This window comes from Pelobates fuscus, chromosome 1 (genome assembly GCF_036172605.1).
Source record: "Pelobates fuscus isolate aPelFus1 chromosome 1, aPelFus1.pri, whole genome shotgun sequence".
In the NCBI taxonomy this organism is placed as follows: domain Eukaryota; kingdom Metazoa; phylum Chordata; class Amphibia; order Anura; family Pelobatidae; genus Pelobates; species Pelobates fuscus.
The window spans coordinates 408832002-408859375 of record NC_086317.1 but is presented as its reverse complement, the minus strand read 5'-3'; the positions used below and the strand labels follow the sequence as shown (position 1 = coordinate 408859375).

Genomic DNA, 27374 nt, shown 5'->3' with positions numbered 1-27374 from the left:
ATCAACTGATTAACAATACAGGATTGTGATATAGGCCTTAGTGTCTTAACACAATAGATGCAAAATGTTTTTGCTTTTTTCCCTGTACTCATAAGAAAATATATAAATATATATATATATATATATATATATATATATAGACAGACATATTTCAAATATATTCTTTTAATAATATAATCTATCACTAAATATTTTTAATGTGTGTATTTTAAGTGGATATGACACAGTTATGTCTACTTTGCTTATAATTGGAAAAGATTGCTTATTAAAGTTGTAAATATTGTAGAAAAAATAAATGATTTTGTGGTTAATTAAGGCTTTAAAGTTTCTTTTGGCATTTAGCGCACATATTTGACAAATCTGATTCTTAAAAGCTAAAAAAATATGTATTTTGTAAATAAATCTCTAAAAAATATGTGTGTGTATGCATGTCTGTGCGTTTGTAGTTTAAAGTTTTAAAGGTACCCAAGACAAATATTCTCAATCGGAGCACTACAGAATAAAAATACAGGACAAAGACATTGTTTCTAGCAGGGAATAATAGAAAGCTTTGTTCCCATCCTAGATTGTCAATAGATATCAGCTTAAATATATTATGCATTATATACAACTGCCACAAATTATTCCTTTGATTGAAAAGACTCCAAAACATTTCCCAGAATAAAAGAATTAATATGAATTGCCGTCACAGTTATTGTCTAGGACAAATCCAATTACTCACACATCAATATAAGCAAATGTCTTAATTTAAGAGATTTCATTGCCGAAAGTTTCCTGCACTAGCGGCGTGAGTTTCATGCTGTTTTCTGGCAAGAAGGAGAGATTCCGATACTGTTTGGAATGCTCTTCATTTAAACTGCGGAGATCGGCCAGTTTTTGGATCATTTTTGGGTAGAGTAATCTACTTCCTGGTGATGGGTGTTTGCACATAATGTAAGTTTGTAGTACCAAGGAGAGGCGATCTTGAATGGCTTCCACAAGTTCTTTGTCCTGTACACCTGGACGGTCTTTAAATAAGGAAAGAAAAAGAAATTGAATAGACATATAAATCAATACATAATTAAATAAAACATCAAAACAATCTCTACTGGCTGTTTGTTATTGCTGCCTCTTTGAAGACGAAAAGAGGTATGCATGGATTCTAATCCCAAATAATTACACTTCGTGCATTTTGTAAAAATAAAATAAAAACAATGTCTTGAAATAGCACTTTTTAATTTCTTCAAAGAAACTCTTAGACTTCCCCCTATCAACATGAAATCAATCAATGGTGGTCCAATAAAAAACTTTTGGGAAAGTTTTTTTTTTCCCCAACTTGTTTGTTGCTTTACATATTAGAATGTAAGTGGAAGTTTAAATTAGATGGCCCCCTCAATTAAATGTACAGTTTTGTCACATAAGCTTAGAGACCATTCATTATAATCAATTTACCTGGTGAAAGAATGCAGATGGCCATCAAAAGCACATGCTCTTCTTCATGTAGACATAATTTCTTCAGGCCAATCTGGAATTTAACCAGAGGTTCAAGAAGCTCCATGTTATGGCCAGCTGGAATCAGATATGAATTAACCAATGAGTGTATAATTGTAAGGCAATTACAATGTATAATCTGGTAGTCTGTAAGCAATGCTGATAATGTACAGTGCGAGTCAAAAGTAAGAAACCAAATAACACTAAAATGCTTATTGTTGCATTAATATAACATATAATATAACATCAACAAAGTTCCTTTGTAATGCTTGAATGATCCCAGTCTAGATTAATAAAAAAAAAAAAAAAAAAAAAAAAAAACATTGCCATCAGGGGGCATTCAGAAGTCAAAATCCTGACATTGATCTCGCTATTCATCAATGTTCAGCTTTGGATAACAGCATCCGGAAATACATGAATGTCCACCAGATTTCAATGTGATGTCTAAAATATAAACTACTAAAAATAAAAATACATTTAAAAAAAATTCTTAACAGTGCGTGGATCAACACATTTAACTACTGGCAGATCACCCCCTTGTTTACTTCTAACACTGCTCCTATTACATGCCAATCATTATTTAACTGCATTCACCTGATACCCATCACTGGAAGCCAGTGATAAATCTTCTTTATTTATTATACTGTGCAATCCAATGACAGGTGGGAGTTAGGGGAAAAACCAGCCACAATTACCATATTTTTCGCTCCATAAGATGCACTTTTTTCCCCTCAAAAGTGAGGGGAAATGTCTGTGCGTCTTATGGAGCGAATATGAAGCTTTACTTACCTGTGTTGTAGTGTGGGCCGGCTTCACAGCGCGCACCGCAATACTGGAACTTCAATTTCAGGTTCCGGTTTCCGGCGGGACTGAAAGGAAGTGTGCACACTGAGTGCGCACTTCCTTTCAGTCCCGCCGGAAACCGGAACCTGAAATTGAAGTTTCAGTACCGCAGTGCGCGCTGTGAAGCCGTCCCACACTACAACACAGGTAAGTAATTATGGGACGAGGGGAGAGGGGGCGGAAAAGGGGAGGGGAGAGGGGGGGCACTATGGGACAAGGGGAGGGGAGAGGGGAACACTATGGGAGGAGGGGAACACTGTAGGAGGGATGGAGGGGGCATCACTAGGGGAGGGGGGATGGGGGAACACGAGGGGAGGGGGGGAACACTATGGGATGAAGGGGGGAGAACACTATGGGAGGGGGGGACACTATGGGAGGAGGGGAGGGTGAGAACACTATGGGAGGAGAGGAGGGTGGAACACTATGGGATGAGGGGGGAGAACACTATTGGAGGGGAGGGGGGAACACTAGGGGAGGGGACGGGGGAACACTATGGGAGGGGGGGAGAACACTATGGGGGGGGGGGAGAACACTATGGGAGGAGGGGAGGGGGGAACACTATGGGATGAGGGGGAGAACACTATGGGAGGAGGGAACACTATGGGATGAGGGGGAGAACACTATGGGAGGAGGGGAGGGGGAACACTGTGGGAGGAGGGGAGGGGGGAACAATATGGGAGGAGGGGAGAGGAGGGGGGAACACTATGGGATGAGAACACTATTGGACAAGGGGAGGAGGGGGTTAAAGAACACTTGGACAAGGGGGTGGGGGTTAAAGAACACTATGGGACAGGGGAGGAGGGGTTAAAAATCACTATGGGACAGAGGAAGGGGGGGTTAAAAATCACTATGGGATAGGGGAGGAGGGTTAAAGATCATTATGGGACAGGAGAGGGGAGTGGGTGGTAAGGAACACTATTGGATAGGGGAGAAAAAAAAAATATTCTGAACAAACTTTCCCATAGTAAAAAACACTATGGGATAGTTTGTTCAAAATATTTTTTTTTCTGGGTTTCCTCCTCTAAAAACTAGGTGCGTCTTATGGTGTGGTGCATCTTATAGAGCGAAAAATACGGTATGTTTAATCCAGAAATTGCAGGAAATGGAAGGAAGTCAAGATGTTACAAAAGACAGGACTCACATGTACTAGAAACAGGTCCCCCATACCATTATTATTCACAGCTGAACTAGTAAAATGATGGGATATTACCAGGTGATTGAATGCTACCTGCTCAACCTTTTAGCAGACATGTCCCCACCTCCGGTATGTCAGGGCAGTTAGGAGAAATTGTGTCCTCCCAATACGCTTTTTTTTTCTGTAGCTACCCTTGCACTCTATTTGTCTGCTGGAAGCATTAGCAAATAGTTGGGATGACAACATATTCTTCTGCAAAAGCATGAAAGCCTATTGTGTGAGTTTGTATAGGATTCACAAAATAGGATTGACTCCAGCAAATTTAAAATTGCAGAAACAACAACATATCAAATGACATTAGGTTGAGAAAAAAATGAAATCAAATTAAATACTTGGTACTTATCTCTACCATTAGCATTCTCACTTGTGGGATTTTCACATTAGATTTTAAAGTATATAGCATATCTTTGCAACACACACAGCAATTTAAGAAATTCTTTTTAGCATTAACTTTGAGTGAATACGTCCCTTTCCATGCAAACATTTTCAATGCAACAACTGGAATGGAGTTTTGCTCTACTGCACTGAGACAGAGATATATATTTCATTGCTGAGTGAATGCAAATCAGCTTCTAAAATAACACCTCTCTCACACCTGTCCATGTCCTTTCTAGCCCGCAATCCATATTTTAAAGTTAAATGGTACAGATCATATCTCGGCTCCACCAATAAGAAAGCCAAGCACCTTGTGAACATATGGACTCATTAGACAGAAGGGAAATGATTAACAGCAGAAAATGCGTGTTTGATCACAACAAGGACTTATGAAGTCAGCTTCTATATTTGCATGAAGCAAAACACTAAGAAAATACAGCCTATACGTGCATTCTTCGGATTAGCTTTATGTATTGTAGGCTAACCCTCTGGCCATTTTTAGTGCGTTGTTTGTACTGTGTATACATTGGCAGACAACTAACTGAAAGGAAGTAAACTGGTTCATAAATAATACCTCATTTGAGTACGTCCCTTGCACCATTTTTCCACATATCTTATTCAGAAGATTTCAAATTGTCCTATTGTCTAAAACGATCTAATATTCTATTTCGATTCACAGTTATTCATTTCATTACAGGGTACTTTACGGAAACAAAAAGCACATTGTGGTGAATTATCAGCTAAATTGCAAAATTTAGATGACCAAACTTGATGAAAAATGTTTTAGTGATTATTTTTTGTTACTGGAAGCAGGGGTGTGGAAATCTAGAAATAGATCTACTTGTCTGTCACAACAATCTACTTGTCCTGACAAAAAAATGTAAAATTAGAAAGTTTGGGTACCCTGCTTAGATCTACAATGGTAGGGTTATTCACTAAACTGAATTTTAGAAGAAGCAATTTTATTACAATTTTCACAACAGGCTATTTTTTTTCCATTTGGATTTAATGTGTAAAATTTTGGAGTTAGGTTTTTCTATCCTTCCCCATAGTGTTTGTGTGCTGTGTTTTGGCTTGGTGTAATTTGTGTGGTATTTGCTGGCTGTATGTAATGTGTGTGCTGCCTGTGTGTAGTGTGTGCTAGCTGTATGTAATGTTTGTGGGCTGTCTGTAGGTTGTATGTGTATGTGTGTTGGCTGTACATAGTGTGTACTGACTGTATGTAATGTGTGTGCTGCCTGTGTGTAGTGTGTGCTAGCTGTATGTAATGTTTGTGGGCTGTCTGTAGGTTGTATGTGTGTGTGTGTTGGCTGTACATAGTGTGTGCTGACTGTATGTAATGTTTGTGTGTGCCGGCAAAAGTGTCTGGTATGTGCTGGCTGTATGTGTGTGCTAGCGTGCATGCGCACGCTGCCTCTATGCTGAGTGCAAAGGTAGGCTATATGTTGTGTGTTCCTAGTGTGAGTTGGCTATATGTTGTGTGTATGTGTATTGGCTGTATGTGCCTGGTGTGTGTTGGTGTGTGTGCAGGCTGTATTTTGAGTGTATACTGCCTGTATGTTATGTGGATCTGGTCTGTGCTTGCTGTATATTGAATGTGTCTGGTGTGTGCAGGCTGTATATTGCATGTGTCTGGTGTGTGCTGGGTGAGTGTTGTATGTGTGTGCTGGCTATAAATAATGTGTGTGTCGGGTGTGCTGGCTGTAAGTAATGTGTGTGTGTGTGTGTGTGTATAATGCACATAATAATAATAATAATATAAGCCCTTCTCTTACCTCTCCATGTCAGGCCAAGACGGGAGGCCATGCAAATCTTGTAACAGAATGTCAGTCTCGATCCATTCAGCAGCAAGCCAGAGGGGAAACCATTAAATAGGGCCAGCTTAGTGTCTGGACTCCTATTTAGGTCAAGTATCTAGCTCAAAAGTTAAAATACTATATCTCAGAACGCTACCACCCTTACTCATGTCCAACACAAAAATTATATTAAGATTTTTTTTAAACTTTCACTGCTCTTATTGATTGTATTATACACAGATGAAATATATGTGTGTCTGCAAACTTTCCCGTGCAAACTGCTCAAACAGCAGAACATAAACACCTAATTAAATTAAACTTATTTGTAGTCCCATCATTTTATTCGTTATATAAATGAATGCATGTATTTTGGAGAACTGCTGGCTGCTTGTTTGTTTTTATCAAGATCTAGGTAGTGTTTCAAAGCTTCAGATGAGCTGTCATTAACTATACAGAAAACCTCCAACATATAAATCTTACCTTGAGTCACATCATCAACTTTGTATTTGAATTCCTCGCTACCACATGTCCAAGACATATCTTCCAGATTAAATGACTGGTTAGAGCGCAGCATTATGACTTCAATGACAGAGGACTTCAGTAAGGCAATCTGATCCTCTGCAATAAGGTCTCTAGGGTTTAACGAAAAAAAAACAACACTGGATCAGGAACACACACACACAACTCATACAACACACACAACACGCACGCACTCTCTCTCTCTCTCTCAAATGCTCTATACTGTGTGTTAAATGATGATATTTTAAATAGAATATTACATTGAGTGCTACTTAGGAGAGTGTATTTTATGTGTTGTAGTAAGAGCCAGCCAAACAAGGATCCCAGTGGGCTGTTTGTCAAATAAGCCATGTATTTGGTAGGTCCCTGCTTTTTTTTCTATACATTTTTTGTTGCATGCACTGCAGCATCAGAGGGAACGGTTGGATGGCCCAATGACTGATTTTGACTCACATGCCTGGGCACTCCGTTGACTGCAAAACGTGTGAAATGCAAGGTTTAAGGAAGAGGGTCTGCAGCTATGGCCAGCTGAACCAATTTTTAATTTGGAAAACTGAAAAAGCTACGTGAATTTAGAGTCATATTCAATCAAAATCACAAACTTCTCAGGGGCCCAACATTAGTGCCACATCTTGAAACATTAATTATAAAACAATAAAATGAGAACTGCATCAGGACTTGTTAGTCTTATAGATCTTGTTATCATATACATTTTCTCAGATGTATTTCCCTCGAATTAGAACATATATACTTTGAGTGGAAATGGTAAAGTAGACATTTGTTTGTTTAATCTGAGGGCGATTTTTTTTGTGGTAAAAAAAAAGAAAAAACATCAATAAATTTCTCACTGGAATCCAGGTATCATTTTTGCAAAGCCGACGACTTTCTGGATGCTGTAACTAACGAGATCTGCAACGTGAGGGAGCATTGACAGCTCTGATGTTCCGTTACTAAAGGGTGAATTCTCACTGCTATAAGCTCCAAACAGTGAGCTGGTGAAACTGTATTCCGATGGTTCTGTGGAGAAAGATGAAGCACAATCTATTGTTATTCACATTAACATGGGCCATAGTTATATGTAATGGGTCAACCCCATCTCATGAAAACTACAAGGTACAGAGCTGCACTATAATGACAATATTTAACATAGGAGTGCAATAATCTAAGAGATTTCATGGACTTCATTAGAATTAGTAGGGATATCCCAATGGTTTACAGTTTTAGAATTTGTGTCCTACTTTTGTATTAGAGGCCTTTTTATTAAGCTAACCCCAGAGTGTCATGAAAGGCATTTAGAAATTCATAGAACAAACAGAAAACATACTTAAGAAGAATACTTTAAAATGTAGTATTAATGCATAAACTTTTTAATAAAAGTTTTTCTTTTTTTATTATAGGCTAATCCAGTGGTCCTTAGCCTTTTATGAAAGGGGTCCTAATTAAATACATGGCATTAACTTGTCAAATAATTCTTTAGTTTCAATGTTAGCTCTGTGCCACATTATTAAAGGGACACTATAGTCACCAGAACAACTACAGCTTAATATAATTGTTAAAATGAGTATAGTATGTCCCTGCATGCTTTTTGCTGTATACACTTACATTGCGGCCTAGGAACATCTCCAGTGGCATTCACTAAGTGGGCCACTAGAGGTTCTCCCTAGGTCAGTGCTGCACAACATCACGGAGACCCTGAATGTTCCTCATAGAGATGCATTGCTGTATCTATAAAGAGATGCTGATTGTCCAGTGTGGCATTTTGCAACGCATGTGTATTAGCCTCCAAATGCTTTCCTATGGGAAAGCATTTGATTGGTTGATTGTCAATAGTGATGATCTCACCCAAGGAGGTAGGCGGGGGCCGAACCAGTGCCGGCAGACCCCCACGGCACTGGAATAGAGGTGAGTTTTCACCCTACTTAAGGGTGGAAGGGGAGGGGGCAGACATCTAAATAGTGTTTTTTACACTTTTGGGATCAGGAATACATGTTTGTATCCCTAACCCTATAGTGTTCCTTTAAATTGACACTGCACATATAACAAATTCTGCAAAACGCCATTATACTCTTCTCATTGTCAACGGGGCCTCCACTGTACTGGGAATGATGGTGCAGTTATGGCAATTCATGGGACCTGATGCACTATTCCCAACCACTGGGGCCCCAGTTTCGAGCTCCAAGTAATAGTTAAGATTCTGGCTAGGTCACATTAATGTGACACTGCAGATGTGATAATATATTTAGGCAAACCCGACCTGTGATGATTCCAACTTGTACATGTCCCATTGGGAATCATCACATGTTGGGTTGGGGGGATTCTTGTATGGGTGGCCTTGTCCTGTGGCGGTGCTACATAGATGACGTACTCATAACATGGGATGGAGATTTTGCAGATTTAGTTTGATTTTTTAACCATATCAATCAGAACAACTACAATTTAGGTTTCACTTATTTTCATTCTCACCCGGAACATATCGATTTCTTAGAATGTCTTCAATTCATTGATTTCTTCAATGTGGAAGAGGGTACACTTAAATCCAAAACATTTTTCAAACCCACAGATTGTGGGTACATCATCCTTTGTGACTGGCCAGCACACTTAGGGTTCAATTAATTCAGATGAGAATAAACTGCTCAGCTAAGGAAGTTTTTGAAACCCAGTCTCAAATAATGAAAACAAGATATGCAGATATGCACATAAGGGATACAGTAAGGATAAAATGGAAAGGTAGGAATTAGCTATTAAGAACCTGGAAAGGTCAGATCTATTTACTAAAACAAACATGGCACAATAATGACAGATTTAAATATGCTTTTGTTATACACAATATGCCAAAACACAGAAAAAAATCTTAAATAAACATTGGTCCGTATTTAAAATAAAAGATGACATTTTGGTGACAATTATCCAGGATAATAGTTATATATAAAAGAGCCAAAAACAAAGAATCAGCTAGCCCCAAGTTTATTCCCCTCTATTACCACGAAACAAGATAGCTTTAGTCCACAGCTTCAGGGTTTTTATGAATGTGAAACATGTTCCACATGTAAATTCAAAAAAATAGAAAATATATATTTTTTTGTTTTTAAATAAATTAACTTTTTATCATTTTACCTTATTTTTATTTAACATTATATATGTAGGTATCATACCACTGATGGTGATTTCTTATTATATTGATATATGTATATAATCCACATGTTGAATACATTTTTGTTTTTGATCATTTTTTTGATTGTTTTGAGACTCCGTTGCCTCATATTACTTTGTGGGAGATAGTTTTGGACTGTTGGGGAAAATCATGATAAGATTAGTTGACCTCGAAGGCACAGGAATCTCACTTACTAAGATATAGACAGCTCAGCTTTGTTACTTAAAGGACCACTATAGTGCCGTGGCGCTGAGGTGGGAAGAAAGGGTTAATCCCTTACCTTTTTTCCCCCGCTGGGCTCCCTCGGCGCTGGGACTCTCCTCCCTCTTCTTCCGTCAAGAGCCGCGCGCGCATTCAGCCAGTCCATAGGAAAGCATTCTCAATTAATGGACGCTGGCGTCTTCTCACTGTGAAAATCACAGTGAGAAGCGCGGAAGCGCCTCTAGCGGCTGTCAATGAGACAGCCACTAGAGGCTGGATTATCCCTAAAGTAAACATAGCAGTTTCCCTGAAACTGCTATGTTTACAGCTGCAGGGTTAACCTTAGATGGACCAGGCACCCAAACCACTTCATTAAGCTGAAGTGGTCTGAAGTGGTCTGGGTGGCTATAGTAGTCCTTTAAATCTGATTTATAGTATATATTATCTGTGTGCTCCAAGCCGGTATCTTGCTACAATTCCACTCAATATTACAGTGTGATATTAGACACACCACTTGGTGATGCTAATTTGTTACTTTTTTGTTATGAATTGTAGCTATTCTGTAGCTTACGAGTCTAATGCAGAACATTTGTACGGTCTTTTTGGTACCCACATAGATATATCCTAACAAACCACACAATAATAACATATTAGTTATCTCTGTATATACTTTGGTTTTTGATTGTGTCCTTTTCCCCTTTTTTGTCTAATGTTTGTGTGTGTGTGTGTGTGTGTGTGTGTATATAATATAAATATACCGGTATATACATACATACATACAGATAGATATTATTTATAGAGAAATATTTTCTCTCTCATGCATTTTTTTTCTAATGGATTTTCATCCTATATGTTTTTTGTCTTCAGTTGTATGCCTGGAATTTCTTCACTTCTTGTGAGTTTTCTACCATCCCTTCCCTCATACCTCATGTCTTATATGGCTTTACATTACGTACACGAGGTTGTGTAACTGAGGAGATAGATCTTTTCTATACATTGGGATTCTACACTTATTTGTTTTGTTTTTTATTTCGGGTGTGTTTGGTGAGGAACACCTAATAGATTTCACTTTGCTTCACGCTTATCACCACATTTTTTGTATTTTACTGATTTGTATTTTGTGGTTTTAGCAAGAGAAGCAAATGTTTTTGAATACTGTAAACAAAAAAAAAAAACAATAGACAAAAGAGTTCAACTGTTGCTGAACTATGATCCATTAATCATTAAAGCTGACAGTGTATTTGTAGTTCTTTAACCCCTTAAGGACACATGACATGTGTGACATGTCATGATTCCCTTTTATTCCAGAAGATTGGTCCTTAAGGGGTTAAAAGATAGGTATCTACCTATTACACAACCCTTCTAATAGGCCAGTGATGGCGAACCTATGGCACGCGTGCCACAGGTGGCACGCCGGGCCCTCTCTGTGGGCACGCGGCCATAGCTTTGCCATCACTGCAGAGTAGGCGCCTGCCTGCCCAAAACGGCAGGCGCCTACTCTGCTTCCGTGTCGGCAGGACCGGAAGCAGGGGGGAGGGATCGAGGAAGCAGCTCTCCCGTCCTCCCGCGAGCTGTGTGGAGCGTTGCCGCGTGTTACCATGGCAACGCTCCACACAGCATCGCGCGGGAGGACAGGAGAGCTGCAGGACCTGTCCTGTCCTGCATACCACCACCACCGGACCACCAGGGATGACTGTGTTCCCCCCTCCCCTTCACCAAAGGTAACAAGAAGGGAAGGGAAGGGAAGGGGGGGGATACTGATTTAATAACCTACCCCCTTTACCCCCAGCACCCCTACTCCCACTACCCCCAGCACCCCTACTCCTTCTACTCCCACTACCCCCAGCACCCCTACTCCTTCTACTCCCACTACCCCTAGCACCCCTACTCCTTCTACTCCCCCTACTCCCAGCACCCCTACTCCCACTACCCCCAGCACCCCTACCCCCAGCACCCCTACTCCCACTACCCCCAGCACCCCTACTCCTTCTACTCCCAGCACCCCTACTCCCACTACCCACAGCACCCCTACCCCCAGGACCCCTACCCCCTTACCCCCAGCACCCCTACCCCCTTACCCCCAGCACCCCTACCCCCTTACCCCCAGCACCCCTACCCCTCTTACCCCCAGCACCCCTACCCACAGCACCCCTACCCCCTTACCCCCAGCACCCCTACCCCCAGCACCCCTACTCCCACTACCCACAGCACCCCTACCCCCACTACCCACAGCACCCCTACTCCCCTACCCCCAGCACCCCTACCCTCCCCTTAACCCCAGCACCCCTACCCTCCCTTAACCCCAGCACCCCTACCCCCACTACACACAGCACCCCTACCCCTGCACCCCCAGCACCCCTATCCCCCTACACACAGCACCCCTACCCCCCTACACACAGGGCCCCTACCCACAGCAGCCCTACACACAGCACCCCTACCCCCCACACACACAGCACCCCTACCCCCCACTCACAGCACCCCCCCCACACTCACAGCACCCCCCCACACACTCACAGCACCCCTACCCCCCCACACACACAGCACCCCTACCCCCCCACACACACAGCACCCCTACCCCCCCCCACACACAGCACCCCTACCCCCCCCCACACACAGCACCCCTACCCCCCCCACACACACAGCACCCCTACCCCCCCCACACACAGCACCCTTTCCCCAAACACACACAGCACCCTTTCCCCCAAACACACACAGCACCCTTTCCCCCAAACACACACACAGCACCCTTTCCCCCAAACACACACAGCACCCTTTCCCCCAAACACACACAGCACCCTTTCCCCCAAACACACACAGCACCCTTTCCCCCAAACACACACAGCACCCTTTCCCCCACACACACACAGCACCCTACCCCCCCACACACAGCACCCTACCCCCACACACACAGCACCCTACCCCCCCACACACAGCACCCTACCCCCCCACACACACAGCACCCTACCCACCCACACACACAGCACCCTACCCCCCCCACACACAGCACCCTACCCCCCACACACTGCACCCCAACCCCCCACACACAGCACCCCACCCCCCACACAACATTACACACAGACACATACACTGCACCCCTCAATGCAGTATATGTGTGTGTGTTCAGCAGTCTTTATGTATTCAGCAGTGTGTGTGTGTGTGTGTGTGTATTCAGCAGACTGCGTGCGTGTATTCAGCAGACTGCGTGCGTGTATTCAGCAGCCTGCGTACTCAGCAGTGTGCGTGTATTTAGCGGGCTGTGTGTGTATTTAGCAGTCTGTCTGTGTCTCGGTGTGTGTGTTTGTATTAAGCAGTTGGTGTGTGAATGTGTTCAGCAGTCTGTGTGTATGTATTGCATTTGTTGGAGATACTAATATAAGCTTAATTTATATCATTATTTTAAATGTTTATAATTTAACTCTCTGTTGTGTTCTTTTAAAACAAAAGTTGTTAACTGTACGAGTAGTTTTTTCTAAACGTAAACCTCAGTATTCAGGTTTAATTGCCATGTTGGCACTTTGAGGGAAAAAAAGTTGGCATGTATTGCGGTTTGGGCACTCGGGCTCAAAAAGGTTCGCCATCACTGTAATAGGCATACTAAAGCAATATGGAAGCATCCAGTGGAGCTTCTTGTTCTTTTGTTCCTACATTATCAGGGTTTTTCAAAGTGGATTTCAAGCTTGAGGTCAAAATAGCCGAATTGGAAAAATTCTCTAAACCCGCTATGCTTCACATTCAACTACTCTAGCCTTAAATTTAATTGACATTAGCAAACAGGATTGACTGTGTTTTTGTGCAATGTGTATTATATCCTTCTCATGTCGCACTATATAATATTTGACGACTGCATTTTTTTTACACATATGTCGTTGTACACTGATGCTGTACTACTTTCTATATTGTAAATTAATCTCCTGTCAATCCAGAAAACCAATAAAAAGTTTCAAACAAAACAAAATTGGGAAATTCCCTTTGAAATCACAGTAAATTGTCACTTTAGTAAATTACACTCTGCATGAGGAAACTAGAGCGAAACTCGTCAACGAGGTGTGTTATATCAAAAAAGTGCTTTAAATATAGCTTTACAACCCTCTGCATGATGTATACTTCACAACTTTAGAAAGTGTATTCAGACAACAGTTAACCAGGTTCTATTAGAATAGCCTCCAAAGTTAATGAAGCTGGAGATTTCATGATGCAGTTTGAAAGAGCATAATTCACGATGTGTCTTTAAACCCTACTCTAGTGGTTTTGATGTGAGATTATCCCGGCTCAAAGCCTTTTACCTTTTACCTGGGTCTCCACCAGGTGAATATTGTCAACCATTTTTAAGTGGTCAATGAAGCCTATCAGGGTATTAAAAAATGAGCATAGACTATTTCCATTGTAATTTATTTTGAAACAGATCTATTAAAATAATTTAAATGTCACAAAACCTTGTCTTATGTTACTACTATTGGTTCTATGCAAGTCATGTATTGGAATGCAGTGTAAAGGGCTACTCGGGCTCCTACCACTGGCACTTCCCTTAGGCGATGTGACATACTGTCATATCTAGGGGTGCTATGTGGCAGCCACAAAGATCCCGGTCTCACGCCGCTCTTACTGGGGTGAATGCCACATTCCTGGATACCTCCAGCTCAGAGGTCACGCGCCGTTCTCTCCACATAACTGTAGACAGCTCTGCACTATCTGCAAGATTGACGGATTTCCATTGCAACCTCACGCCACCTACAGGCGTCCTTTGAAATTATAGGACCCTGTAGGTGTTACACTTTATACTCACCTTTTAGTGATGTCATATGTGTTGGACGCCTTGCACAGGTTACACCCCTTTGTGTGTCCTGGTGCATGGTGATGATGGTGTCCATTTCTAGCCCTATATAAGTTCCCACCTTGCTGGGAGTCATTGCCCTGTTGTGGTTCTTGTTAGCCTGAGCGTGTGTTTATTATTATTCTGTTTTTCCTGTTGCTGACCTGGTTCCGTATTTTGACTAATCGGACTCTCTGTATCGCTTTGACCTTGGCTTGTTTTCGCGTTCTTGTGTATCTCTGTATTCCTTGACCTAGGCATCCTTTATTACTACGATTTCTTGCCTTTTTAGGCATATGTTAGGTCGGCCTCTCTAAGGTCCGGTATACGCAAGGTATCCTGTTCTTCCTTCTATTTTGGCTAATATCCCACTCCCTGTCGGCAGGGGTAATCCCAATCCTGACACATACAGTCCTAGCCCAATCTCGCAACTCATGCAAATCTAAGCAACAACATATACCTCCCAAATCACTGAAGTGGTCATGGTGCTTGGAATAACCCTTTCATCAAAGAATTAACTTTCATTTGTATATATTTAAAATGTTTTAATATGTCTGTTTCAAAAGAAAGAACAATGAAAAAAAATAAGCTTGGTGACTAATACAATGGCAGGCTTCATTGGCCACTTAAAAATGGTTGGCAATATCCACCTGATAATTAACTTTTCAGGAGAAGCCCATAATAAATGGTTATACACTATGTTAATAACATCTAACCAGTAATTACAGGAAATGATCCCAATGAAATAATTCATTCTGATTAAATTTTAGGACCCGTGATACCATGATGTGTAGCAAAACAAAGTAAATTATATTTAACCCTTTAAGGACGGCGGGCGTACTATGTCGTCCTTGGGGACCCGGCTCTAAATGCCGGCAGATGACATAGTATGTCCCCGCTGTCCAGGGGACTTACCTGCTCACTGGCGATCCCCCACTGGTGATCGCAATGGGGAGGGTGGGGGCGGGGGTGGACGGGACGACTTGCTGTCGATTTGGCCTTCCTGGGCCAAGTGTTCGCGAGGTCCTTGCAAGGACCTCACAATCACATGGACGGAATAGCCGTCCATAGCAGTGCCAGCAGGGGGATGCCTGGAATGACAGGTAGCCCCCCTGCTGCCTGTAATAAAGTTCAATAAAGGTTAAAAACAGTGTAAAATAAAATAGTATATATATATTATATAACCTGGGGGAAGTTCAGATCGGCGCTAGAGGCTCATTTAGGTGTTAAATCGTTCAAGGAAAGTTTAATCCCTTGAGGTAAGAGTACACCCGAATGCCTCCTGTCATTAATATATAAACTAATAATATAGTTAAAGGGACAGTTTAGGCACCATAACAACTTCATCTACCGAATGTAATGAAGGAGTCATGTACTGGAGGACAAATCCTAGCCATGTTTGAGATCAAGTTCTGTGGTTGCCATAGTGATGTTAGCATTAACCCCCTAAGCATATATCATTCAGAAGGTGGCAAGAAAATTGTAAAATGTATTAGTAATGTTATATAATATTGTATAGATATTATCAATTCCTGGTGCACAATTTTATAATGTTTAGAAAATAGAGATAATTTCTGTGTTACAAATTGTAGTTTAAGGTTAGGACTGAGGAAGATACCAAGTGGAAAAGCAACACATGGTTTAACAGGTACGGGAATAGCTGCCAAGGCAAAATACTTTTTGTAATTTATACTAAAACTATTGCCTATGGTGAATTGAAAAAGGTAACCACTAAACATGTACAGTAGTCAAGAAAGAAACCCAGGTTGAAGGGATAGAGATTAAAATACAAGGACTAAAAAACAAGTGAGGCCAGAATTGATAAACAGTAAAAAATAATCACAATAAATGCTTCAGAGGGCCATATGAGGTCAATGGTCATGTGCAGGTACAACATTTACAAAAGTCAGTTATGAGATAAAACAAAAAAGGAACCTGACGTGTATTAAGACACTTTGAAAGGAGGAGGGGGGAGGGGTGAAGGCAGTAAATATAAAAACAACCTTAATTGACTAAGGTGGGTAGAAAATAACTTTATTCTATTATATAAAATATCTGAGGTGAGGTTGAGGAAGCCTTACACTAATATATGCAAGGTAGCCACAGGCTGCCAGATATAAAAGAGAAGGGTAGGCTGAAACCAGAAAATGGGTGGTTCTGGGAAAAAGCCTGTGGGTAACTGCTATGAGAGCTGTGTCTACCACAAGGGCAGGACTAATTCCCAAGCAGTCCTAGTAACAGTTACCACAATGTTTATTAAACAGGATAACACAGGCTGATTAAAAGCACAATGAAGCTAATAAGCCCCAAATCAGGGAAACGTATTAATTCAGAAGAAATCCTTTCAAAAACCAAGAGTTACTAGTACAGTGGTACCTCGGTTTACGAATTTCATGCGTTCTCCAGGACGTTTCTTATTGCGAAAAATGTGTAAACCGAAATGCGTTTTCCTATAGGAATGCATTGAAAACCAATTAATCAGTTTAAATCAAAATGAGCTGGCATGGAAACCAACCCACAATGCAGAACACACAGTAAAAAGCATGCAAATGTCGAAGCTCAGCTCCATACCTTTCCACCTCTTGAGAAATGCACCAGAAAAGTTTTTAAAAAGTCCCAAAACCACTGCAAAAAAATTCCAGAATGGCTCCAAAACTCAATGCAAAAGCCGCTCAAACACCTCAAACACGGCGGCAGCGCTATAAACCTCCCAGGTGCAAAGCATCCTGGGGAAACTTGCTTTGTACTGCAAAAACAAATTGTAAACCAAGGCATTATTTTCAATGGAATACTGAAAGGCGTTTGTAAACCGAGGTACCACTGTGTATATATAATAGGGACAATTAATGGGGAAGGTACAAGATGAGGAGGGTCTTCCCCGTTCTCAGAACAGCCACAAACCCCAAAGTCCTAGCCAGACACGCTGACCCTAGAAACCACGGGACCGTGGGAGACCCACCAATGCCTACCTAAACCAACTTTTATTTGTGTGACTAAAAGTGCATTAAAAAAAAAAAAAGTACCACCCTTAGTAAGTGAACCACTATCCGCCTTACATTCCTATTAGTCACTGTCCATGTAAGGATTCCAAACATGAGAAGGGAAGGGTATGGCGGGAGGAGACAGGGCTGGGCACAGCCAATCCATGGCATCATCCCACCAGCATGCCATCCGCGGCAAGCCACACCTGACTCTAGCGGTACAGGAAGGTGGAACCCTGTAGCACCCGGAGGCAATGCAAATACTGAAGCAACACACTTCCCTCCCAGAAATTGGGAGTGGCACTATGAAGCAGAACGACCCTCGGGGAAGGATGGGAGCAGGGCTACATCCTGTCCTTTTGATACCCATTACTGCCATTCTATAAACTGGAGTGTAATCAGGTATAAGAAGAAAGAAGAAACACTCCTCAGACAAAGTTAAGATAGGTAGGATAGAAATAGGTTTAGGTTACAGTAATAACAGGCGTTTAACTATTACCACTGACAGATATATAAAATACTCAGCTGATGATTGGTATGCAAGGCGAAAACATCACATCTAAAAACTGAAACCTAAACATCTACATTAATAAGTTGCTAAAGGTGTGACCAATGGTTACAATCAATAGTCAAGAAAAAGACGTAAGCAGCTTAACCTTATATGTAAAGAACAAAGAAAACAAAAGTGTATAGCAAATTATATCTCTCAATAGACTCTCCTAGGAGAGTCGTAGAAAGGCCAAGAAGGGTTTAACCTTCATTCAGACCTAGCGAAGACAGAGTACCAAACTTGTAAATCCAATAGGATTCCCATTGTCTGGCTATTTTGTCCTAATCACCCTTCCATTTCAGTCCCATGAACTTTATACCAGTTGATGAATTAATATAGCATTGGTTCAAATGTAGAAAAATTGGGGTCTCTAAGGTTCTTCTCACTGAATTAACATGCTCTCTGATCAGACAATTAAACGGTCTGATTGTCTTGCCAAAATATTTTAACCCACAAGAGTCGGTAAGAAGGTACACTAGCCCTGAGTGGTGGGTGGGGGCCCTAAATAAAAATCCCCCCCCCAAATCAAAGGTGACTAGGGGTCCCCAAGCCCCTAGTCACCCCCCCCCACCCCCAAAAAAGTTACCCCCTACCTACCCCCCTCACCCTAAAAAATAGTGAAGGGGGAATAAAATAACTAACCTGTAAAGAAAAATTCAACTTACCATTTGACGTCTTCTTTTTTCTAAAATCTACCTTTTTCAGCCCCAAAAAAGGCCAAATAAAAAGCCATAAGAACCGACGCAATTAAAAAAAACAAAAAAAAACGAGCGCAAAAAAAATAATCTATCTTCACCCATGGAGGGCTCCGCGCAGACTGAGCTCTGCAGGGCGGGGGAAGGCTTATGAAGCCTTGCCACGCCCTGTAATTAGGCTAAGAACACTCTGATTGGCTGGTTTATGCCAATCAGAGTGCTCTTTGTCATTTTACACAGCGTGGGAAAATTCCAAAGGACTTTCCCACGCTGTGTAAAATGACACTTTTTTTTTTCTCATTGGTTAGATTCCAAGCCCACCAATCACAGTGCTCTGTGTCATTTTACTTTGGAATTTTCCCACGCTGTGTAAAAGGACAAAGATAACTCTGATTGGTTGGATTCCAAGCCCACCAATCAGAGTTCTCTTTGTCATTTTACACAGCGTGGGAAAGTTCTTTAGAATTTCCCCACGCTGTGTAAAATGACACAGAGCACTCTGATTGGTTATATTCCAAGCCCACCAATTAGAGTTCTCTTTGTCATTTTACACAGCGTGGGAAAGTTCTTTGGAATTTTCCCACGCTGTGTAAAATGACACAGAGCACTCTGATTGGTTAGATTCCAAGCCCACCAATCAATGACACAGAGCACTCGGATTGGTTAGATTCCAAGCCCACCAATCAGAGTTCTCTTTGTCATTTTACACAGCGTGGGAAAGTTCTTTGGAATTTCCCCACGCTGTGTAAAATGACACAGAGCACTGTGATTGGTGGGCTTGGAATCTAACCAATCAGAGTTCTCTTTGTAATTTTACACAGCGTGGGAAAATTCCAAAGAACTTTCCCACGCTGTGTAAAATGACACAAAGCACTGTGATTGGTGGGTTTGGAATCTAACCAATCAGAGTGCTCTGTGTCATTTTACACAGCGTGGGAAAGTTCTTTGGAATTTTCCCACGCTGTGTAAAACCAGCCAATCAGAGTGTTCTTAGCCTAATTGCAGGACGTGGCAAGGCTTTATAAGCCTTCCCCCGCCCTGCAGAGCTCAGTCTGCGCGGAGCCCTCCATGGGTGAAGATGGATTATTATTTTTTGAGCTCGTTTTTTTTTTTTTTTTTTAAATTGCGTCGGTTCTTATGGCTTTTTATTTGGCCTTTTTTGGGGCTGAAAAAAGAAGATTTTAGAAAAAAAGAAGACGTCAGTAGGTCCTCCCCCCATTGTGATTTATGACCCCCATCCACCGCGCAGGGGTGGGGGCCGAGAGGAGGACAGTAGGCCCCCCCCTCATTATTTTTATGGCCCCCACCCACCACGCAGGGGTGGGGGCGTGGGGAGGACAGTAGGTCCTCCCCCATTGTGATTTATGGCCCCCACCCACCGCGCAGGGGTGGGGGCCGGGGGAGAGGACAGGAGGTCCCCCCCCTCATTATTTTCATGGCCCCCACCCACCATGCAGGGGTGGGGGCGGGGGGAGGACAGTAGGTCCTCCCCAGTGTGTATCAGGGTCCCTGAGGACAGGTGTCAATCCATATCTGCCAAGTGACCCTATGTAGGAGGAACAGTCCCTATTCTGCTCTGTGTCAGTGTGTATCAGGGATCCTTAGGATACGTGCCAATCCATATCTGCCAAGTGACCCTATGTAGGGGGAACCGTCCCTATTCTGCTCTGTGTCAGTGTGTATCAGGGATCCTTAGGATAGGTGTCAATCCATATCTGCCAAGTGACCCTATGTAGGGGGAACAGTCCCTATTCTGCTCTGTGTCAGTGTGTATCAGGGATCCTTAGGATAGGTGGCAATCCATATCTGCCAAGTGACCCTATGTAGGGGGAACAGTCCCTATTCTGCTCTGTGTCAGTGTCTGGGGGGAGTATCTGCAGTAATACAGAGTGTATGGAGGGAGTATCTGCAGTAACACAGGGTGTCTGGAGGGAGTATCTGCAGTAACACAGGGTGTCTGGAGGGAGTATCTGCAGTAACACAGGGTGTCTGGAGGGAGTATCTGCAGTAACACAGGGTGTCTTGGGGGAGTATCTGCAGTAACACAGGGTGTCTGGAGGGAGTATCTGCAGTAAAACAGAGTGTCTGGAGGGAGTATCTGCAGTAATACAGAGTGTCTGGGGGGAGTATCTGCTTGTAACATTTATATGCACTGAAAAAAAATAATAATAATACATTGAAAAAATAAAATGGTTGCAGCTTCCGAATGAATCTAAAATGGATGCTGTCCAGTAGGTGGGAGGGTCTGCTAGGGAGGGTGTGCTGCTGATTGGTTGGAATGTGTCTGCTGACTGTGAGGTACAGGGTCAAAGTTTACTCAATGATAAAGAATAGGGGGCGGACCGAACATCGCATGTGTTCGCCCGCGGTGGTGAACGTGAACATGCTATGTTCGCCAGCGAACCGTTCGGGACATCACTATTCTCTATACAATGAAACTGCATGGGAGTGATTTCCATACGGAGTGTTTCCAATTTCCAATCCTGTGCAGAATTTTGATCGATTACATCCTGGTTTAATCAAGGGTTTAAGTTTTTTTTTATTTATATCCCCATGCTTAGTTTCCAAGATAAACAATAAAAAATGATGTTGCTAATGCCACAAGTGCGGACAACGAGTTCAGAACCTGTTGTTTGTGAGTCACATAAACAAGTAACTGGTAGGTGTTTAATAGTCAAAACTTTTATGACACAACATATGGTACATTCATTGAGTCATGTTCTATTTCAAATTACAACAATGACCTTGGTTGTAACAATGTACAAATGTAAGTTAAAAAAAAAAAAGTGTCATAAAACAAAAACAAAAATAAAACTGGACCAAATCGTAGCTACTGCATTCATTGAATATTTTTCAATAAAGAAATTGTCTAAGTTGTTTTGACAAGTAAGCAACTTAGCATTCCCATCTTCTGCCTTATTATCTCATTAAATCACCCACTCATTTAAAACAACTATTTCTATAAGTTCTCCAGGTCAGCCACATAGAACAGGTCTACAGGTGTGTGAAGGAGGATGGTCGGACATTCCCCTGATGCAATTAGAATTAGAGTTTTGCATGGTGAGAACATTTGGTTTGCCCAAACAATTTTTTTCTGAAAAGTTATTTGTTTTAAATTAGCATCACTGGCGACATACCTGCTTGTAAAGGGGTCGTGTTCATCTGGCGTGCATGCATGCCAGGTGATAGGATGCTTGGAAAGGTAGTCCAAGGTAGGTACAAACACAGTGAGAGAAAATCTGTCACTGGGTTTGTAGCGGTTGTAGGGTAATTAGAGCATAACCCAACGTAGAAATAAGTAAGAAGGTTAGAGCAGACTTGCAAAAAATAAGTCCAACACCAATCCCTTTACCCTAATGAAAAGTGCTGATCCAACAATGGAAAAATAAACCTTAAAAATAGATACAAAACTTTATTAAATCCCCATAAGGATAAATAAGAGACAACAATTATAAATAACAGTGTCAAAAGTGTGATGAAGGTGCAAAAAAGAATCAAAAATGAATAAAATTGGACAAACTAATGGAGCCTTATTAAAGTATCAGTAAGTTCTCCCACTTTAGCAAAGACATAATAGCGGGTAAGCCTGATTAAATACTATGTTGCAGTAATTACAAGTAGATGTACCAAGCTAGGTCTACAAGTTGGGATAGTCTGATATAGTATCAAAAATGCAGTATAAGTTATAGAGAGTAGTCAGGAAGGTAGTTATAGATAAAAAAAATAATACTAGTGTTACTGACTAGAAGTCACCTTAATTTGAAAGGGTAAATCAATTCCGTGAGAAGGTTTAAGGAATATATGGGGAAATCCAAGGCAGTGAACCCCAAATTGACGATAATGGCAATTGGGAGACTAGCAGTGGAAGTAAAGTTACCCCTATAACTATATCCCAGTAATAGGGATATATAGTTACCCCTAGTACTATAATTTATACTGCATATTTGGTGCTATATCAGCCTATCCCAACTTGTAGACCCAGCTTGGTACACCTACTTGTAATTACTGCAACTTTTTGCAACATAGTATTTAATCAGGCTTACCCGCTATTATGTCTATATTCTAAAGTGGGAGAACTAACTGGTACTTTAATAAGGCTCCATTAGTTTGTCCAATTTTATTAATTTTTGTTTCTCTTTTGCACCTTCACTACACTTTTGACACTGTTATGTATGATTTTTGTCTCTCATTTATCCTTATAGTGATTTAATAAAGGTTTGTATCTTTTTTTTTATGTTTCTCAATCAGGTCAGCACATAAGCTCTTGTCAAAGGGCTACAATATGTTTAATCTGTTTGACACATGGCAGCTGGTATAGCCACATTATGGACATGGATGCAATTAACTATAATTAATGAAAATGGCCCTAAATTCCAGGTTTCATATTTTATAGATGTTTGTTCTGTGTGACTCGTCTGTGTGTCATACTATAAAATCTTATGATTTGACACAAATGTGTCACCTTAATTTATCTTTCTTCCTTGTGTTCACGACCCAATAACAAACTCTTAATTAACCATTTATTAATTTCCATGTAGCAAATCTGAAATAAAGCAATAATAATATACATGACCATTTTTTAAGAAAAAAAAACCCAAAAAAACTAGCCACTGTGTTTATTTAGAAAGCTTGGAAAAAATGAATAAGTGGGCTACACTAAATGTTATTCCATTCTGTTACACTGTCTACCATGGATGGTTCGAGGATATCTATGACCTAGAGAGTGTAACAGGTTATTTTTTTTTGTCATTATTTTGTTGTGTTTTTTTCCTCATTTTCTTCCTGTGTGTCTTCCTGGACTTCAATACATTCATAATAATATAACTATAGTGTCATGCTACTTCTAGTTTTTAAATCACACAATGTTTTGTTTTCTGTTTTTCTTTTTAGTTTTTTCCCTTTTCAGGGCTTAAATGCTGCTTTCATAACTAAAATATATGGAGGCATAGAATTTATGATGCATTTAATAAATTTACTTCATACTAGATTAGTGGAGTACAATTCTGTTGAGGGAATTTCTCATTTCATTTGAATTGTCTCCAAATATGATCTAGAGTACTTTTGTCTTGCTTTCTTAAGAACAATGGATTATTCCCAGAGAAGCCAAGATTTCCAAGAAGTGTTTATTGTCTGAGCCCATGCAATACCAATTATTCCCACGCAATTTATTTTATGAGTCAACATTTAAAAACATGCTGGGCTGTAGAAAAGCTCTTTTTGCTTCTTACAAATGTAGATGTTTGTCCACTAATCAGGGGGTTTGGTACGTTTAGACTTACACTGATATGCAGGTAATTTTTTAAACAAATTTGAAAATGAAAAAAATGCAATTCATCAGAGTTTAAGTCTCTTCAGTGACTGTTTTAGCCAGTCCACCACCAAAGTGACGAGAAGATGAATTACCTCTGTCTGGCTCTGGTGCACACAGTTTAACAAAAATAGTTTTTTCATCAGTGTTTGGGATAGCCTAAAGATTCAGTGAAAATAATTACTTTTAAAATGGATTTGAAACTTACTTTACAATTTTTGTAGATGTAGGGGCATATAACAGTGTTACATCAATTTTTTATATCGGTTAAAAAAAAATGTGTTGTATAAAAACAAAAAAACAAACAAACCAAAAACACATATTTATGTTTCATAAGATTCCAAAACATCACTCTTTACAAACTGAGCTTTATCATATTTGGTCCTTAAAGGGACACTGTAGGCATCCAGACCGCTTCATCTGATTGAAGTGGTCTGGGTGCAATGTCCCTGTTTCCATTAGTCCTGCAATGTAAAACACTGCAGGTTTAGAGAAATGCAATGATTAGTTTGCCGCACTAAAACTGCCCCTAGTGGCTGTCAGACAGCCACTAGAGGCACTTCTTGCTTGCTAGGCACTGCATGAGGACATTCAGCATCAGCGAAATGCTCATATGAAAGCAGTGAAGCAATTCTTTCCTACTGGGAGGGCCTAATGCGCTCGCTGCCATTTGACGCGCATGAGCATTAGCGCCCCTCGTCGCATGGACCCAACGCTGGAATCGGGTGAGTAAATAAAGATTTTTGCAGCTCTTTACATGTCGGGTGGCAGGGAGGGGGGACCATAGGGGACCAACTTTGTATTCCTAACACTATAGAATCCCCTTAATATTTTGTGTTATGTTATGTTCTAGTGTTACTAAAGTGTTCTATTACAAAGTTAGTGTGGTGTGGAATATAGAAGCAGTTAAAAAAATAAATAAAAAATAAATCAGAGTATAGGCCAACAATTCCTGCTGAAAGTACATGTACAATATTCTAACACAACAACCAATACAGCTTTTTGTGGCACTTATGGTGCCAAGAAGCTATCCCTACAAACATACCTTTTAAGTTCTAGCCATTTTCTTTATTTTCTTCACTTTTTATTTCCAGGCTCCACCGCCATACCCACTGACATCACACATACCTGCCAAGTGTTCCTAGGGACAGTCCCTATCTTGCACCCAAATCCCTCTTTTCTATCCTATATTGTTCATGTCTCTTGAGTGCATAACAGTGTTCCACAGCAATAATACTCACAATAAAGTATCTTCAAACTACAAAAAAACATGTTTATTTTTACTCATTTTATATTTACTTTTGTTTTTCCCTTAATTGTACTTCATTACTTGTTTGTATTAAAAAAAATGATATTGTTATGTTTTATCAAAATCAGTCTGTGTAAATACGATATTTTGTGATGTTCTAAATTACATTTTAGCTTCATAAATTGTTTTTAATAGGCCACCTAAAGTTTCTCAGCTTCGCCTTACCTCGCCACATATCTACAATTAAAGTACACTCTCTTTGTTTATTTATAATGAAGGGAGCTATGCAGGAATGTTTGCAGGAAGAATGCTCTTCCAAAATAAACACTACAATAAACTATAGTGGTTAGGCATCAAGGGGTTGTTCTATTAACAGCTAATGTCTACTCTCTTTTTTTTTTCTTTTTCCAACCGAAGGTCTCATGAATCAAACACAAACATTGGGCACAAACAACAGTCAACAGCCTAGAAAGCAGACATATTATTTTATCAATGGAAGTAGAGAATGGGGCTATTTTAACAAACAGTTTTTTTTAACTTACTCTACAAATATTGGAAAATCAAGGTCAATATTTTTTTTTACATTGTTAACATTTTCCAATAATCCTGGCTCTGACTAGTAAGAACAATCAATTTTTGCTTTAACAATTAGAAATTATTCACAAACTGCTTTCAAAATCATTGTTAACTTTTTAAATCTGGATTCCACAGTAAAATTTGAATTTGCAGATAGCACTATAGATATATTACAACAACTACTACTGAAATAGAGATATGCGGAGAATGTTTCCAAGTACCCCAAGAAGATTTAGATATTTTTGGTTAAAGGGATATTACAGGCACCCAGACCACTTCAATTTAATAGAATGGTCTGGGTGCACAGTCCCTGTCCCCCTTAGACCTGCAATGTAAATCATTGCAATCAGGGCCGGACTGGCCCACCGGGATACCGGGAAATTTACCGGTGGGCCGCGGCACCTGGGGGCTGGAGATAAAGAGGGAGACCTGCTCCCTATATTTTAATAATGTCGCGGCCACCGGCCGCATGTCGGTGCCGCCGGGTGGCCGGTCCGGCGGCACACTCTGAGGGGGATACTTACCTTGCGGCCGGCGGCCCCATCTCCTGTGCTGCATGACTTATGTCAGTATCAGTGAGTGTGCCGGGCGGCCGCCTAACCTGTTCGGCGGCACACTCACTGATACTGACAGCAGTACAACTGTCAAACTGTCAGCACAGGAGGACTGAGGGAGGGGGCAGAGCTAACTACCATGCTCCCTCGCGGTTCCCATAATTCCCAGCAGAGCCACATCATAGAGTAATCACTACTCTATGATGTCGCTGTGCTGGGAATCATGGGAACCGTGAGGGAGCATGGTAGTTAGCTCTGCCCCTCCCTCAGTCCTCCTGTGACAAGGTCAGGTGGGGGGGGGGGCAAATAGAGGAGTAATAGAAACACAGGGGAAGGGGGGACACAGAGACTGAGGGGTATTAGAGAGACACCAGGTTGGGGGGGAGGGGGGACAAAGAGACAGAGGGGTAATAGAGAGACACAGGGGATGGGGGACAAAGAGAGGGGTAATGGAGAGACACAGGGCAAGGGGGGACACAGAGACAGATGGGGTAATAGAGAGACACAGGGTATGGGGGTACAAAGAGACAGAGGGGTAATAGAGACACAGGGTATGGGGGTACAAAGAGACAGAGGGGTAATAGAGACACAGGGGAAGGGGAACAAAGAGAGAGACACAGGGAGGAGATGGGGAAGAGAGACACAGGGAGGAGAGGGGAGAAAGAGACACACAGAAGGTTTGTTGGGGGGACAAAGACATACAGTAGGGAAGGGGAACAAAGTGACACAAGATTTGTGGGAGGCCATGCTGGGCTGGGGAAAAAGAGACAGAGAGTAGCTGGGAGAAGAGAAAGAGGCACACAGAGTCTGGAGTTAGAAAGAGACACACAGATGAGATTTGGAAGGGGAGAAAGAGACAAAGTGGCTGGGGCTAAAAACAACACAAAAGGGGCTGGGGGAAAGAGAAATACAGAGGCTGGAGAGGGGTAAAAAGAAACACACCGGGGCTGGGATGAAGTAAAAGATACACAAGGGTCGCTGTAAGAGAAAAGAAGGAGACAATTGGAGACAAGATACACTAAACGAGGTAAACGTAATAGATGTAAATTGATGTGATCCTGACAGTAATACACACATATATATATATATATATATATGCAT

At 41.3% G+C, this 27374-nt stretch overlaps 1 protein-coding gene across 1 annotated transcript in view; it reads right to left on the bottom strand.

Moving 5' to 3' along the window:
• Nucleotides 1-207: 207 nt before the first annotated feature.
• VDR (vitamin D receptor) overlaps nt 208-27374 on the bottom strand; it is a 145200-nt gene continuing 118033 nt past the window's right edge. The window contains exons 6-9 of the mRNA XM_063444793.1: nt 7047-7215; nt 6160-6311; nt 1432-1548; nt 208-1007 (exon numbers count right to left, since the gene is read on the bottom strand). Coding sequence (XP_063300863.1) covers nt 748-1007; nt 1432-1548; nt 6160-6311; nt 7047-7215 — 698 coding nt within the window. The 3' untranslated portion in view covers nt 208-747. The remainder of the gene's footprint in view (nt 1008-1431; nt 1549-6159; nt 6312-7046; nt 7216-27374) is intronic.